The sequence below is a fragment of the Halichoerus grypus genome, chromosome 2 (assembly GCF_964656455.1).
Source record: "Halichoerus grypus chromosome 2, mHalGry1.hap1.1, whole genome shotgun sequence".
NCBI lineage: Eukaryota > Metazoa > Chordata > Mammalia > Carnivora > Phocidae > Halichoerus > Halichoerus grypus.
The window spans coordinates 60,389,138-60,403,891 of NC_135713.1; the positions used below are offsets into that span (position 1 = coordinate 60,389,138).

Consider the following 14,754-nt stretch of genomic DNA (forward strand, 5'->3'; position numbering starts at 1 on the left):
AAAACTGTCTCATCTAAAAGGCCAGCTGTGGCCCTGTGGACCAACACCAGCCAGGGTCCTCACGATACCCATGGGGAAGCAAAGCCTAGGGAGGGTGTGGGGCCTGCTGACACTGAGGTGGGGTCGGGAGAAGGCAAAGGCTCTGCCCCCCAGCCCTGGAACCCCATGGGCCCTCTTCCTCTGGATTAGGTTGCAGCTCATTAAGAGGGAGGCTCCACCAGGGCACCCAAGTGACTTTTCTTAATCATCAGGACGTTCTGCTTTCCCAAGAGTGTCATGGAAACGGTACCTGGCAGGGAAGCGAGAAGATTCTGTGATCTAAGACCAGCTGCTTCATGTTTCTGAGCCTCAGTCTCCTCATCTATTAAACAGGCATCATATCATCTAGCCAGATGTGAAGCTGACCCAACTGCTTGACTTCTCCGTTTCTATGTCCATTTTCTTTTGGTTTTTAGACACACGTGACCACTACAGAGGCCTTTATTTTCCAGCTCATCCCAGTCCACCCTCAGCCTCCTAGCCCCACTGCCTTCATTGACCCTCTCCCCTCTCCTACATAACCCTTTTTCTGGTATTTTCTCCCCCAACCTCAATCACACATTCACAACTTCGTTCTTGCTTCCTACAGGCTATGCCAGTCTATGGTGGACAATGTGTTTTTCAGGCCAGTACAAATCTTCTCACCTTCTGGAAGACCATCAATCCACCCCAACCACGCTGTTCCACGGGGAGGAGGAGGGGACGGGGTAGGCAATATTTCCATCTTGCTACATGACCCGCCCTCCTCAGGGACTACCGCCAGCTGGGCCAATCAGAGAAGCCCTCCTTACTGGATCTCGTTGATTGGTCCAGAGCTCTGCACCCACGCCATGCTAAGCCAATCAGAGTCCTTCACTGGGATTACTGACTCCGAGACCTGAAATGGTGAGGTTCAGTTCGTCCTGCAGGAGGTGATGCTGAGAAAATTAAAACTAGCCCGAGCGAGAAGCTTTGTGGAGGGGGCTGGTCTGAGAGCCTAACCAACATGCACAGAGAGACTGACCAGAGTCTCCGCAGCATCTGTGCCCCTGGACACCCAGCTTCACCATCACAGTTCCGTATATCATATATGCACGTTTTCCTGTCTTAAATGCCGTAAATCACAGGAGACCTGTTCTTATCATTGGCGCCAAGAGTCTAAAATAGGGTTATGGTTAAGCACATGGGCTCTGAAGCCAGATGTGCTGTTCTGAAGCCCAGATGTGCCTCTTACTGGCTGTATGATTTGGGGTTAACCTCTTAAAAAAAAAAAAATGCCAGATATCTCTCCTCTGTAAAATGTTATCAGTGGCCTTTGAGGACTAAATGAATTTCTACATATCAAACACTGGCTCAGTTCACGGTAGCCAGAGTGAAAGAACCAGGACACCAGCCTGCCGACAACACCACACAGGCATTCTGGGGTGGGGGTCAAGGTGGAGGGTGAGAGGCAGGTAACTTGTTCCTGCCAGCCCCACTTGCCAGGCCTCCTGTGCATCAAGGGGCCTTTGGGAATTAGGAACCCTGCAGGAATCATAAAATGTTAAAGTAACGGCAATGCTGGAAGCTACTACTGATTTGAGCACCTACTATATGCCAGGCTCTGTGCTGGGCGTTTTGATTTTTAGGCCAGTCCAGACTAATGCTCGGAACTTGAGAGACCCCTAATGTAAAATTCACCTGCCATTTTCAGAGAAGCACTGCTGGGGAGAGGAACACGGTTTCTTTGGAGAACAGGGAACATTCTCTCTCATAGCAGCTTCTCTGAGACATTCCTAGGCCCAACAAAGACAACTAACATTCGCCCACCTCTCTGACAGACATCTACAGATGCTTTGCATGCACTGTCTCACTAACTTGTCACACCAATTCTGTGAGATACGAACTATTACCACACCCCTGAGTTTGAGAAGGTGAAGCTCCAAAGGGTTAAGTGACTTGCCCAAGGTCATCTAATGCAAAGTGGCAGATCTAGGACAAGAACACAGTTCTTCAGACTTCAAAGTCCACCCCCCACTTCACATCCCAACTGTCTCAGGGCAACAGACACTCTTCCTTGCTCTCTCTGTACCAGTGAATTCCCACCAGTCATCAAGAATTGCTTCACATCCACTCAGAGCTAGAACTTGTGCTTTACTTGGCAACTATCAAATGAATCTCAGGGAAGTCTGATATCCTTGGCAGAAGTAAATATTTAACACAAGGAAGAAACAAAGTGCCTAGTAGCAGAGAGGGATGTAACACTGGGCCTCCCTGTGACTACACTGTACACTTCACCCTAGCGGCCTCAGTAGCCCTGTGAGGTGGGTCTTCTTATACCCATTGCACAGATGAAGGAACTGAAGCTTGGATAGTTAAATATGTTTCTCCAGCTCAAAGTGGCAGAGCCAGGATTTGAACCAGGCTTGTCTGTGTCTAAAGCCCATGCTTTGCTCAGCTCACCCTGCTGCTTCTCATTCTATTTCCACTCCAGGGAGAAGCAAAGACATTGTCTCCAACGAGGTGACCCTCTTAACCTGGGAGAAAAATCTGCTAAGCAATTCTCTTCTGAATCCCTGAGTTATATAAGGACATGGGGGGGTGGTGCTCAGGGGCCCAAGACAGTCCCAAGACGCTAGGAAGAGGCAGACCAACTGCCACCCTTTCTCCCAGGCCTCCTCCACTGCTCTGCCAGGCTGCAGATTCCAGGCCCAAGGTGGAAGGGGGATTTTCCAAAACAGAACAACAGGCCTCAGCAGGCCTGCACCCCATGGCTCCCAGAGCTCAGCGAAATTGTGTAAATACTCACACTCAACTCTCCCTGAACTTTTTTCCTTTTTAATTGGCTTCCTGGTTTTCTCAACTGCATATGCCAAGTCATTTGGAAACCTGATGCACCCATCTGCTTCTAGCACCCACCCGCTGCTAGGCTCTGAGTGAGATTCTGAAGTCGCTCAGCATGTCAGCACCCTCCAGATTTCGGGGGTGTGCAGGGCGGGATGGCAATGGGAAATGAGCACCCCCCAGGGACATCTCAGCCCAAAGCTGCTGGGGCCCTCCCTCCATCCCTGTCCCACCAGGGCTTCCCTGCTTTGACTGGCTGCTCCTGACCTGGGTTTGCTGTGTTCTGCCTCCTCCAAGTGGTAAATTCTTGAAGGCTGAGCTGAAGGTTTCCCCTGAATCCCGCAGAGCATGAGAGACTCTCTTCTCTGGCCCCCACATATTCCCTGAGCCTAAAGGCGGAGGCACTCCCCAACCCGGCCCCTCCCTGGCCACCCACACTCTACCCCTGAATGAGCCTGTCCATGGGCAGCTGTGGAGTCAGGAAGACCTGAGTCCCAACCTTGCTACTACTTCTCAGTGTCCTCATCTGTGTTGGTATAGTCCCTCCCCTCCCTATCCCTGTCCAAAACCTCTGGAGTATCGGAGTGCTGGTTAAATGAGATATCTAGAAAGTGTCTCCTCTAATGGCGGGCATCTAGTGGGTGCTTCATAACCCAATAAATGTGAGTTATTTTCATTATAAGTCCCCCCAAAATACCCTGCTGTTCCTCACCTCCATGCCCCTGCCCACTAGGCTCCCTCTTCCTGGACTGCCCTGCCCAATCTGGTTTACCTGGCAAATCTCTCTCTACCTTTCATAACTCAGCTCAAACTATCCTCCCACAAAAGCCTCTTCTAAACCCAAACCTCCAGGCCCAGGTGGAAGAACAGATCACGCCTCTCCAAACACTCCCTACCCCGGCACTGGCTCCCTCCCCGGCCCTGATGCTCCCACCTATCTCCCCACTGCCTGGGAACTCTGCAGGAGCAGGAGAAGAACTAGGGTCTCACCGCCCTCCTGGCCCAGCACAGGGCTTAGCACAGCAGACACTGAAGGAAACGAGAGTAATTACAGCCGGCCTCACAGACAGCTGGCGACACACGCCTCTTCTTGTACTAGCCTCCCAACCCTCTGACAGATGTGTTGCTATCATTCTCATTTTACAGATGAGGAAATGGAAAAGCAGCATGGTTAAGTCATTTTTCCAAGGTCACAGACCTAGAGGCAGACTTGGGATTTGAACTCAGGACTCTCTGACTACAGAGTGCATGCTCTTAACCATTCCAGGTAAAAGAAGGAACAAGGAGGAAGAACAGTCACAGGGATGTGAGCTGAACCCCAGAAGACACAGACCCTGCAAGTATCAGGGGTGCTGGTCTTCGGGACACAGAACGGAATACGACCCTGCTCAGGCCTGATACGAGGAACTTCTTCATACTACTGGTTTCAAGACAGAACCAACCCTACCCTCCGGACAGCAGAGCATTTCTAACAAGCTCCCACGTAATGCCGATGCTGCCACCAACCGCCCTTTGGATAGTGAGGGTCGAAGGTAATGGTCAAAGTGGGGTCTCTCATCATCAGCTGCAAGTGGGAGCTTATTAGAAACGCAAGTTCTGGGGCGCCTGGGTGGCTCAGTCGTTAAGCCTCTGCCTTCGGCTCAGGTCATGGTTCCAGGGTCCTGGGATCGAGCCCCTGCATCAGGATCCCTGCTCAGCGGGAAGCCTGCTTCTCCCTCTCCCACTCCCCCTGCTTGTGCTCCCTCTCTCGCTGTGTCTCTCTCTGTCAAAGAAATAAATAAAATCTTTAAAAAAAAAAAAAAAAGAAAGAAATGCAAGTTCTGAGGCACCTGGGTGGCTCAGTTGGCTAAGCGTCCGACTCTTTATTTTGGCTCAGGTCATGATCTTGGGATCATGGGACTGGGCCTCACCAGCAGGCTCCATGCTCAGCACAGAGTCTGCTTGAGATTCTCTCTCTCATCTCCCTCTGCCCATGCCCTCCCCTCCACAGGCCCTGACTCGTGCTCTCTAAATAAATAAATACATACATACATAAATATTTTTAAACGATTTTATTTATTTATTTGTCAGAGAGAAAGAGCACAAGCAGGTGGCGCAGCAGACAGAGGGAGAAGCAGGCTCCCCACTGAGCAGGGAACCCGATGCAGGACTTGATCCCAGGACCCTGGGATCATGAACTGAGCCGAAGGCAGACACTTAACCAACTGAGCCACCCAGGCATCCCAATAAATAAGGTGTTAAAAGAAAAAAAGAAAGAAGTGCAGGTTCTGGGGCACCTGGGGGGCTCAGTCGGTTCAGCATCCAACACTTGGTTTCAGCTCAGGTCATGATCTCATTCTCATGGGTTGTGGGATGGAGCCCTGCATCCAGCTCCACCCTCAGCTGGGAGTCTGCTTGAAGATTCTCTCCCTCTGCCCCTCCCCCCACATGTTCTTTCTCTCTCTCAAATATTAAATAAATCTTAAAAAAAGAAAAGAAAGAAGAGAAGAGAAAAGAAAAGAGAAGAAATGCAAGTTCTTGGGCCAGCCGAGACAGAAACCCTGGGGTTACACCCAGCAATCTGAGTGTTAGGAGCCCTCCAAAGGACTAAAATGCATTAAATCTGAGAACCTACCAGTCTTGCATACATTTTTTAAGGCCCAGCCCTACCCTAACCCATCAGCTCAAAGCACACACGGAAGTGAGTGCGGTGATGTGGGCCAGCCCCGAGAAGTGAGCCAGTGGCCCTGGGATCAGCCCTGGCTCTGTCCTTGCTTAGCTCTGTGACCCAGGGCAGGTCCCCACCCTGTCTGAGCCTCAGAGCCCTCAAAGCAAGGATGCTGGGAGCTGCCCTCCTGCGGTAGAAGATGTCCTTGGCACTGTACCATTCTGTTCCAATCCCCATGCCTATCCCTGCAGTTCTCCATCACAAAGACTCAACACCGGTGTAGTTTCTTATCATAATTCTTGACATAATTCAAATGTTCCTTAAAGCCACAGAGGTTCCACTAGAGGAACGACAATAGTGACGCTCCTATGTTGGAAGGACAGGGTTGCGGGGGGGGGGGGGGTGCACGTGCAGATGAATGAATGATTTAGCTACCAGGAAGGAGTTACTAGAAAATAGAGTGGAATGCAGTCAAACTGGTAAACAAGAGAGTATCACGTCTCCGCCGTTAATACCGCTCCCCAACACCTGTCTGTCTGTACCTCCTTCTACCGGCCGAGACGCGGGCCTGATCTGGGATGACGACCGGTGCCAACATCCAGATAATGAGATTGGAGGTACTTCCCGGCTTTCCCCTCTAAGCCTTCCTGTACTATGTAAATTTTGTATAAAGAACATGTATTATTTTTTCATCAAACAATAAAAACCATTACTTAAGAAACAGCATGATAAGCATATTATCTATCAATGCAGGAGGAAACGTGAGAAGAGTTGGAAGTGTCGTCACTAGAAACGGATGGAGAAGGAAGGTGGTGGGAGCAGAGGAGGCGTGTGTGTGTTATTTTGGTTAAAAAAAAAAAAAGTATGAAAAACACAAAGAACTTGTGACACCTGCTACAACAGGGATGAACCTTGCGGACATGATGCTGAGTGACACACACCGGACAGCAGAGCACAATGACGACACTTACACGAGGTCCCGAGAGCGGTCAAACTCAGAGACAAAAGGCAGAATGGAGGTTACCAGGGGCTGGGGCTCGGGCCGGGGTTAGTGTTTAATGGGGATGGTGTTTCAGTGTGGGATGATGGAAAGTTTCTGGAGATGGATGGTGGTGATGGTTGCCCGACAACATGAATGTACTTAATGCCCTGGAACTGTGCACTTCAAACCTAGATGATAAATTTTATGTTATATGTACTTTACCACAATTTTTTTAAAAAGGTCAAGGAGAGAAGAGACATGAAAACAAAAAAGGTGTGTTTTGATATATACGTCTGATACACTATTTTCTATCTGCGAATGGAGGCGGACTTGTCCCTCTGTCCTGCACGCTCACTCAAATTCTCTTGATTAGAAGCAGGAGCAAAAGGGCACAGCCCAGCGCCTCCCACAGCGCACGCCGGCCTCATGGGCAGGACCACTGTGTGGCGAGGGGCTGCCCTGCGCTCTGCAGGACATCGAGCGTCCCTCGCCTTTACATACCAGATGCCAGGAGTCTCCCCTACCCCTAGTTGTGACAACCAAAGATGGCTCTAGACATTGCCAAACATCCCTGGGGGACGAAATCACCCTCAGTTGAGAACCAGTGGGTCAGACTGAGCCAGTGGTTACGGTCTGCGTTCTGTGGCCCAGGACAGGTAAGACACCCTGGGCCACCGTAAGAGTGAGGATCCCACACACACTCCCTCCTTCCCACAGACGCCGGGCTGACAACCCCCAGGCAGACACTGTGGGGGTCTGCCTTCCCATCTTCCCCCACAGACACCCCTTACCCAGCCTGATGTCTCCCTCGAGGGTCATCAGTACGTTGCCAGCTTTCAGATCCCGGTGGATGATCTTCTTGCCGTGCAGAAAGTTGAGGGCTTCCAGCATCTGGCGGCAAACCACCTGAATCTGGGGCTCCGTGAGGCCTCTGTCTAGCTCTGCAAACAGGGCAGAACCACTGTCAAGTCCGCACACACTCACTGCATTCAGGCAGGCTGAATGTCAGGCTCGTGCCAGGTACAAGAAATACAAAGGCCCCCAACATCCCTGAGCACTTACCATGTACCAAGTTCACTTCCAAGCACTTTCCATGTTACCTATTTTGTCCTCATACTAGCACTATGAGCAGGCACAGTTATTACCTCAGTTGACAGATGAAGAAGCCAAGATTGAGAGAGGTCAGCCCACCTGCTCAAGGTCACACAGGTAGAAAGTCACAGATCTTAGATTCAAGCCAGCCAGTCTGCCTCAGAGCTCAGGTTCATAAACAAAACCCCTCCAAGAGGCCAAGACCCATTCTGCAAGCAGGCAGTGGGTGACATTCACTCCGTGTCAGCTCCACGCTTGCTGCAGGGACATGGAGAGGGGCGTGGGAACGGCGAGCCATGCTCGGGATAGGGTGGGATTTGGGTGGGGGCTGGGAGCGGGCAGGATGGGCAGCAAGCGCTTCTGCCTGGGAATTAGCAGGCTCCCCAGAAGGAAGGGCATTCAAGCTGTGTCTTGTACGAAGAACAGGTGTTTGAGAGGCGAAAAGTGGGGCCAGGGCATTCCAAGTTATTCCAGGGCATTCTAGGTCAAGGAAGCAGCAGAAGCAGAGGCCTGGAGGCTGACACGGGCTGGTGTTGAAGCAATGTGTGCTGGTCGGGGAGACACACACACGCTGGTCCATCCCAGTGTCTGCTTACAGATGGCGGGGCCCCTCTCTGAGCAGCTGGTGGGGGGAGCACGAAGAGGAGTTTTCCACAGGGGGCACCGCATGTGCAAAGGACCCTTTTTGACTGAAGGGGAAGGATGAGGGGAAAGCGAATCAAGGTCAGAGGTCGGAAGGGCCTGATCGTGCAGGACCTCGCAGGCCATCTATGAAGGCTACACTTTCTCTGAAACGCAATGGGCAGTCCAGGAGAGGCTCGAAGCAGGCAGAGACAATCTGACTTTTGCATTTAGGAAATTCTCCCTAGCAGGGTGAGTGAAGAGCCTGCAGGGGAGCAAAAGAAGACAGGGAGCTCGGCCGGGGGCCGTCACGGTGGTCCAGCCAAGGCTTCGCAGAGGAAACATTCCCGACCCAAAGGCTGATTTCTCACGACAGAACATGAGACGCGGAGAGGGAGGGAGGGCATGAGAAGATTCAAGGTCAACATCCTGTGCTCACTGACCCACTGGCCATCGTGACTGTTTAGTGCTTGTTGCCACCAAGCCCCCTGTGCTGAAGTGAGCCCCTACTGCCCTGCCTGTGGGGTCCTCGCCGCAGGGTCCTCAGGCGCAGGCTCCAGGGCCGGCCGGCCAGGGTGCTGCTGCCAGGCCTCCCTCTGACTAGGGCAGCACTCCCCCATCTATCTCCCCCCGCCGCCGCGCCGGGCCAGAAATCCTCAAGGTTGGATCCCGCAGGCTTGGGGAAAACATACCAGATGGGGTGGAAGAGCCAGCAGCATTGCCCTGGGAAGCCTGGCCCCAGACCGACCACGGGTCCCTCTCTGGGGTCTCCAACCCCTACCGCTCCCTGTGGCCTCATCCTTAACTCTCGTGTCCCCCCAAGCCATGGACAGACTCAGAGCCGTTGTGGGGGGGCATCAGGACCACCCAGACAGCCTGAACTGAGGCACTGCCCCGTATTAGCTACGTGCTTTCTTGAAGGTGCTCCATCTGTCTGTGCCTTCATCTCCTAATCCATAGAATGGGATGATGGTAAGTGATGTAGACAGGGCTCCAGCCATAAATTCACTCCTGGCTGAGTTCACTCCTCACCATGAAGGACAGTCAATAAAAGGTGATTATTGTTATGCTGGTCCTGAGATTATGCTGGATTATCTGCAGCAATTTTTTTAAATGTCAAAATGTGACTTGCTCATATCTGATTTCTCTACATAAATGAAATCAGAATAAGCAAAGTGATGATGATGATGATGATGGTGATGGTGGTGATGGTGGTGATCTCATGGTCACCATTTTCTGAGCCTTTACCAATGTACCTGGCATGGAGTTAGGGACTTGGATGCATTCTTTCATTTAATCTTCACAATAACCCAATAAGGTAGAGAGACCTTTTTTAAGCCCAATTTATTGCGATATAATTTATCGACAGTAAAATTCATTTTCGTTTAGATATACAATTCTACCAATTTGGACAAACATATATAGTCATGTAATCACCACCACGACTCAGATAGAGAATGTTTCCATCACTCCCCCAAATCTGTGTGTGATCAACATTTCACCCCCATCTCCAGCCCCTAAGCTATCATTACTTTGATTTCTGTCCCCATTGTCTTGCCTTCTCTAGAATGTCATATAATTGGAATCATACAGTATGATAAATTCTTAAGATTAATTTTTGATTACACAGCAATACATGAATATTTTATTCAAATTAAAAAAATCTGCAACATTGCAGATGAGTCCTACGTCTGTTTGAAACCGTAGCCAGTCCCACCCTACCCCCCTCCTCCGCAGGAGGGCTGAGAGCCAAGCGTTTAAGAGCTGGCAAAGCAAGGCCAACCAGATCAGAGCAAACACTGGGTGTTAACTAACTAGAAGGGCCATATAGTAAAATGCAGTGCGTATTCCCCTCATCTCACAAAGAGGCCAGCCCAGCGCCCCACAGCTACCCCGCAGAGGAACCTAGAACAGACCTCAGGTCTCTTGGACCCCACGTCCAGGCTCGCCACTCTGTGTGACTCCACAGGGCGACGGGGAGATGCTAAGGGCAGAAAGTCCCTCTAAGCAGGGCAGGCATCTGTGGGAGAGTCCACCCCTCATCACGCAGCTGCAACCAGGGCCAGGTCTCACTTTGTCAGGTCTCCCCATCCCACCTTCTCTGCTCCCACCCTGACTTCTAGAATGCTGATGGCAATGGTCCTTTAACTGCTGCCACCAGCAGGGAGAAAACCACCTGGGGCTGGAGCAGTCAGATCCACCAGGAGAACTGAGACAGGGAGTGAGTCTGCCTGCAGGCCAAGCCACAGCCTGGGGTCCTGCCCCAGTTATGAATGAGGTCAAGGACTTGCTATGTATAAATACCTCTTCCATCTCTGATATTCTCCCACAGGCCTCAGCGAGCTAAGCTCACACCTGGAGAGGCAGAAGCTGGTAGGTGGCTCCCACTCGCCCCTCCTTTTTTAGTATCTGAACACACGGCCACCCAGCAAGAAGACCACATTTCCCAGCCTCTCTTCCAGCTACGTGCTATTATGATCTGGCCAATGAGATGTAAATGCAAGTGTCATGTGGGGCTTCTGTAACAGCTCCTTTAAAAAGTGGAAATGGGGTGTGTGTTTGTCAAGTTGTCCTACCCTCCCGTCTTCTATCCTGCTGTTTGGAATACAGATATGATTGCTGGAGCTCCTACAGCCACCTTCTCACTGTGAATAGAAAGCCAGCATGAGAATGGGAACAACACAGAGGAAAGTGGGACCAAGAGTTGGAGAAGGAAACCAAGGTCTTAGGAGAACATAAAATAAATAAATAAATAAATAAATAAACAAAATAAACAAACAAAAAAAACTCCCAGATCAAGCTGTGCCTGAAGCCAGGAACCGTTGAACTTTTTAATTATTTGTGCAAATAAATTCCCTCTCCCACATCTCCCACCTTTTTTTCCCCACTAAACCAATTTAAACAGTCTTTGATCACCTTGTAACCTAGAGAATCTCAACTCATACAAGACCACCATTTTTATTTTGTTAAATTCTACCCAGAACAATGAAAATCTTCAAAGGTAGTCTCTGCTGAGAGAAGGAACACCCAAGGGCCATATCATAAGTACTCACATCCAGTCACCTACTGTCATTTCTCCATCTGAGCACCCTGTGGTAAGGGGCTCTCAAGAAAGGCCAGCATTTCCATAGCTCTGGAAAGGGCTGCCACAAACTCAAGAGATTCCTGAGATAAACTAAGGGGGAAAATACCTTCCTCACAATAAAAGAGTAGCTGGATGGTGCTACATTAAACTGAAAACCTCCCCTCTCCTGAGCCACCCCACAATCCTGGGCCTGCCTCTCAATATTCTGGGGCCCCAGGCCCCCGGCCTTTCCTCACTCACTGCCCACCAGACCGGCAAGACCCAGGCGCCCTTCTCAGTCCTGCTGTAGGACACTCGGCCAGCCCCTTAACCCCTCTGAAGTGTCAATCTGGTCAGGAATAAAACAGAAACACTCAGATCAGATACATCAAAGTACCTACCCCAATCTCTGGCATACAGTGACTAGTCACAAAATACTCACAAAAGTGATACTTTTTTTTTTTTTACTGTCCAAGCTTGTCTGGGATATCAAAACCTGGTAACATCCCCATTAAGCTCTTACAAAATGGGTATGGGGATCCCCACTTTTCAAAGAACCTCCCTAGGTGTCTCATTTTCACCTCCTAAGGGTGGTGTGGGGTGGGGCAAAGGAGCCATCACACCCATCTTATGGCCACCAAGGCTTGAGGGGGTGAGTGACCGGCTCAAGGACGCATGGCTTTTTGAAGAAGTGTTGGTTTCTAATGAGTGCCTGCATTCTCTCCAAGAACCCAGCCCCTGCTCCCAAAAGGGGACAGAGCGAAAAGGTACTCCAACAGGCCATGTGAATTGCTGGGGCGGGGGGAGTGAAGGGCACCAGTCCTAGCCTAGGGCCCTAGAGCCCACCCCAGCACCACCACATGGGATCAAGAAAGACTCACCCAGCATGATGGCGTCCACAGCTCCCCCAGGACAGAACTCGATCATGATCTGCAGAAAACACAAGGCAAAGTAACAGTGAGCAGGGGTGCACGGCCCAGGACCCGGCCCCAGTCCTGGCAGGATCAGCCAGCACCCAATGCCCTGGCTCCCTGGCCTCTCCTCCTCCTGCCCCGGGGCCCGTCCAGTCTGCACTACCCTAATCGGAGGAGGCTCACAGGAGGCTCTAAACCCTCACAGGAGGCTCTAAAATCCAGAAGGGTTGCTGGGCATTTTGCAGCGGAAAAAAGAAAGTTGCCATGGAAACCCACAGCTGCCACGGACAGCTTTGCCCCCAGGCCTGCACCTTCCCTGCTCCTCGGCCTGCCCCCCTCCTGGGCCCCCACTTGCCAACTGCCCCTTCCTAAGCTTCCCAGCCAGCAGTCCCAGCAGCCCCTCTGCCCGCATACAAGCCGGCCACGCCCTCGCCGAATCCCAGCACCCATCTCTTGCCTCTCTCCATCTTCTAGAGGCCAGGACCGTCGCTGGCGTGGAACACCAGAACATCGGCGCCTTGAAGACCAGCTCAGGTGTAGAAACCCAGAAAGGGGATGGGGCTGACCAAGGCCACAGATGATTTAGTGGCAGGTCCTGCACTAGAAAGGTTTCCTAACTCCCCAGGTCATTCATTTACACATGCATTCATTCATTCATCACACACAGTAGGTAGCGGGCCCCGAAGAACAACCAGACCCAGGCCCTCAAGGGGCTCCCAGCCCAGCACAGGGGCCAGAGAAGGACAAGAAGACTGCGGAGTGCCATTGGTGCCGACCCAGGCCCTCCCTCTCTGGCTCTCTCCCATCCTCGCTCTTTTTCTGGGCTCCTAGCACGCGTGCAAAGATGCTGTATTTTCCTGAAATTACAGAACAAGGAGGTGGGGACGGGACAGAGCCTCACAGATGGTAGCAGACGTTCCTGAAATCTCCTCCCGGCCCTGCTTGTGGCAAAGTCCCTCCAGCTCAGCTTGGCAGAGGCAGGCACCAGGCCGTGGGGCCCATCATTCTCGCAATGGAAAAGAAAACTGCTGCCATGACCCCCTGGGCCAGAGCTGCTCTCCAGCCAGAGGAGGGAGGAGAGGCCTCAGTGTTTCCATGAGTCTCCAGCTTGTGGTAGACCTTCCAGAGACTTCCCGGCAATGTACATATAAGGATGCAGTGATGCAGGGCTGGACCCAGGTCCCCGGCCCACTGTTCACTAGCTATGGCCTCGGGACACGAGAGGTACTAGACACCGGGGCTAGCAACACGGTGCTGGCCCTCCGGCAGACAGGCCTGCACCACGCTGCGGGGAGGCTCCATGGCAGGGGACAGAGCCACGTACGGGGACGCCACCAGCTCGCACAGCACCTCCTGCCAGGGAGGATGTGGCCTCCGAGGCTCCTAGGGTCACTCCCGTCGTGCCTGACCAGTACTCCCCCAGGACTTCTAACACTACGGCGACCCTGGATAAAAGCCATCAGAGATGAATTAATGTCCTACAACCCAGAACAGTGAGATGAGGTACCTCTTTCTCCCCCTCATTCATTCATTCACTGCTTCATTTAACCAACCACCAACCAACCAGGCGTGTTCCCAGCAGTCAGGGAACAGAGGTGACCCAGACACAGCACTGACCTCTTGCAAGACAGCATCTCATTCTGCCTTTTAATAATTCTCAGGTCCCCAGAAGGGCAAAAAACAGCCCATTAACTACTAGAAAAGCCCAGCCCCAGCCATGAGAGGCAATGTGGAAAAGAAGCAAACTGTCATTATGCAAAACCACTTCCTACCTGAGCAGCCTGTAAGATGGGGGGATACACACCCAAACCCCACCAGAATGACAGGTCATCCAAGCCTTGCTGGGCGACAGGCACCCAGCTGGGGCTCAGTCAGTACAAGCTGTTACTAGGACTCCTTCCTTGAGCTCAAAGGTCTGGGATTTTTCTGTTCTTGTGTTAGTTTTGGACACTCCATGAAAGGTATCCTCTCCTCTCACCCAGAAAAATGCAAACAGGAACAAGTGTTTGCATGCAATTCTACTGAATTCTCACATACCCTGAAGTCCCCCCAAACCCAGGTCAGGAGCCCCCGCTCTGCCTCTCCAGCCCTTACTATGTGTGGCCTTGGGTAATGACCACCTCTCTGTAAAATGGGAGAATACTAGGGACCACCCAGAGTTACTGTAAGGACGGGATGAGGTGGTGTTTACAAAACAACAGGCCCAACTCCGCCCACACAGCGAACACAGGGTAGGCGCAGGCACTTCCCCCTTCTCAAACAGCCTGTGGTTGAAAAGGACTTGAATTCAAGTCCTGGTACTGCCACTTAATTGGCTATGTGAATTTGAGTAAGTCACTGAATCGCCCCAAGCCTCAATTTCATCTGCAAAATGGCACTAATCACCTCTACTTCCAACATCAAGGCAGTTAAATGAGATTCTCAACATGAAAGCGCAATAACCAAGCCACACCAATTAACGTGCTCCTGTTGGATCTCTCGCAAACAAAACCACCAGCCAGTGTCACACTCAGACCATGTTATTCAGGCTTCCCACAAATCTCTGCCTTCCTAGAACTACAGTTCATCAACACGCCCGCTGTTATCATCAAGA

At 51.5% G+C, this 14,754-nt stretch overlaps 1 protein-coding gene across 5 annotated transcripts in view; it reads right to left on the reverse strand.

The window, feature by feature from the left end:
• Nucleotides 1–14,754, reverse strand: part of STK10 (serine/threonine kinase 10) — a 117,114-nt gene that overhangs the window by 53,206 nt on the left and 49,154 nt on the right. For all 5 annotated transcript variants that reach the window (XM_036120303.2, XM_078066867.1, XM_078066868.1 and 2 more), the window contains exons 3-4: nt 12,129–12,177; nt 7,262–7,411 (exon numbers count right to left, since the gene is read on the reverse strand). In XM_036120303.2, the coding sequence (XP_035976196.1) occupies nt 7,262–7,411; nt 12,129–12,177 (199 nt within the window). The remainder of the gene's footprint in view (nt 1–7,261; nt 7,412–12,128; nt 12,178–14,754) is intronic.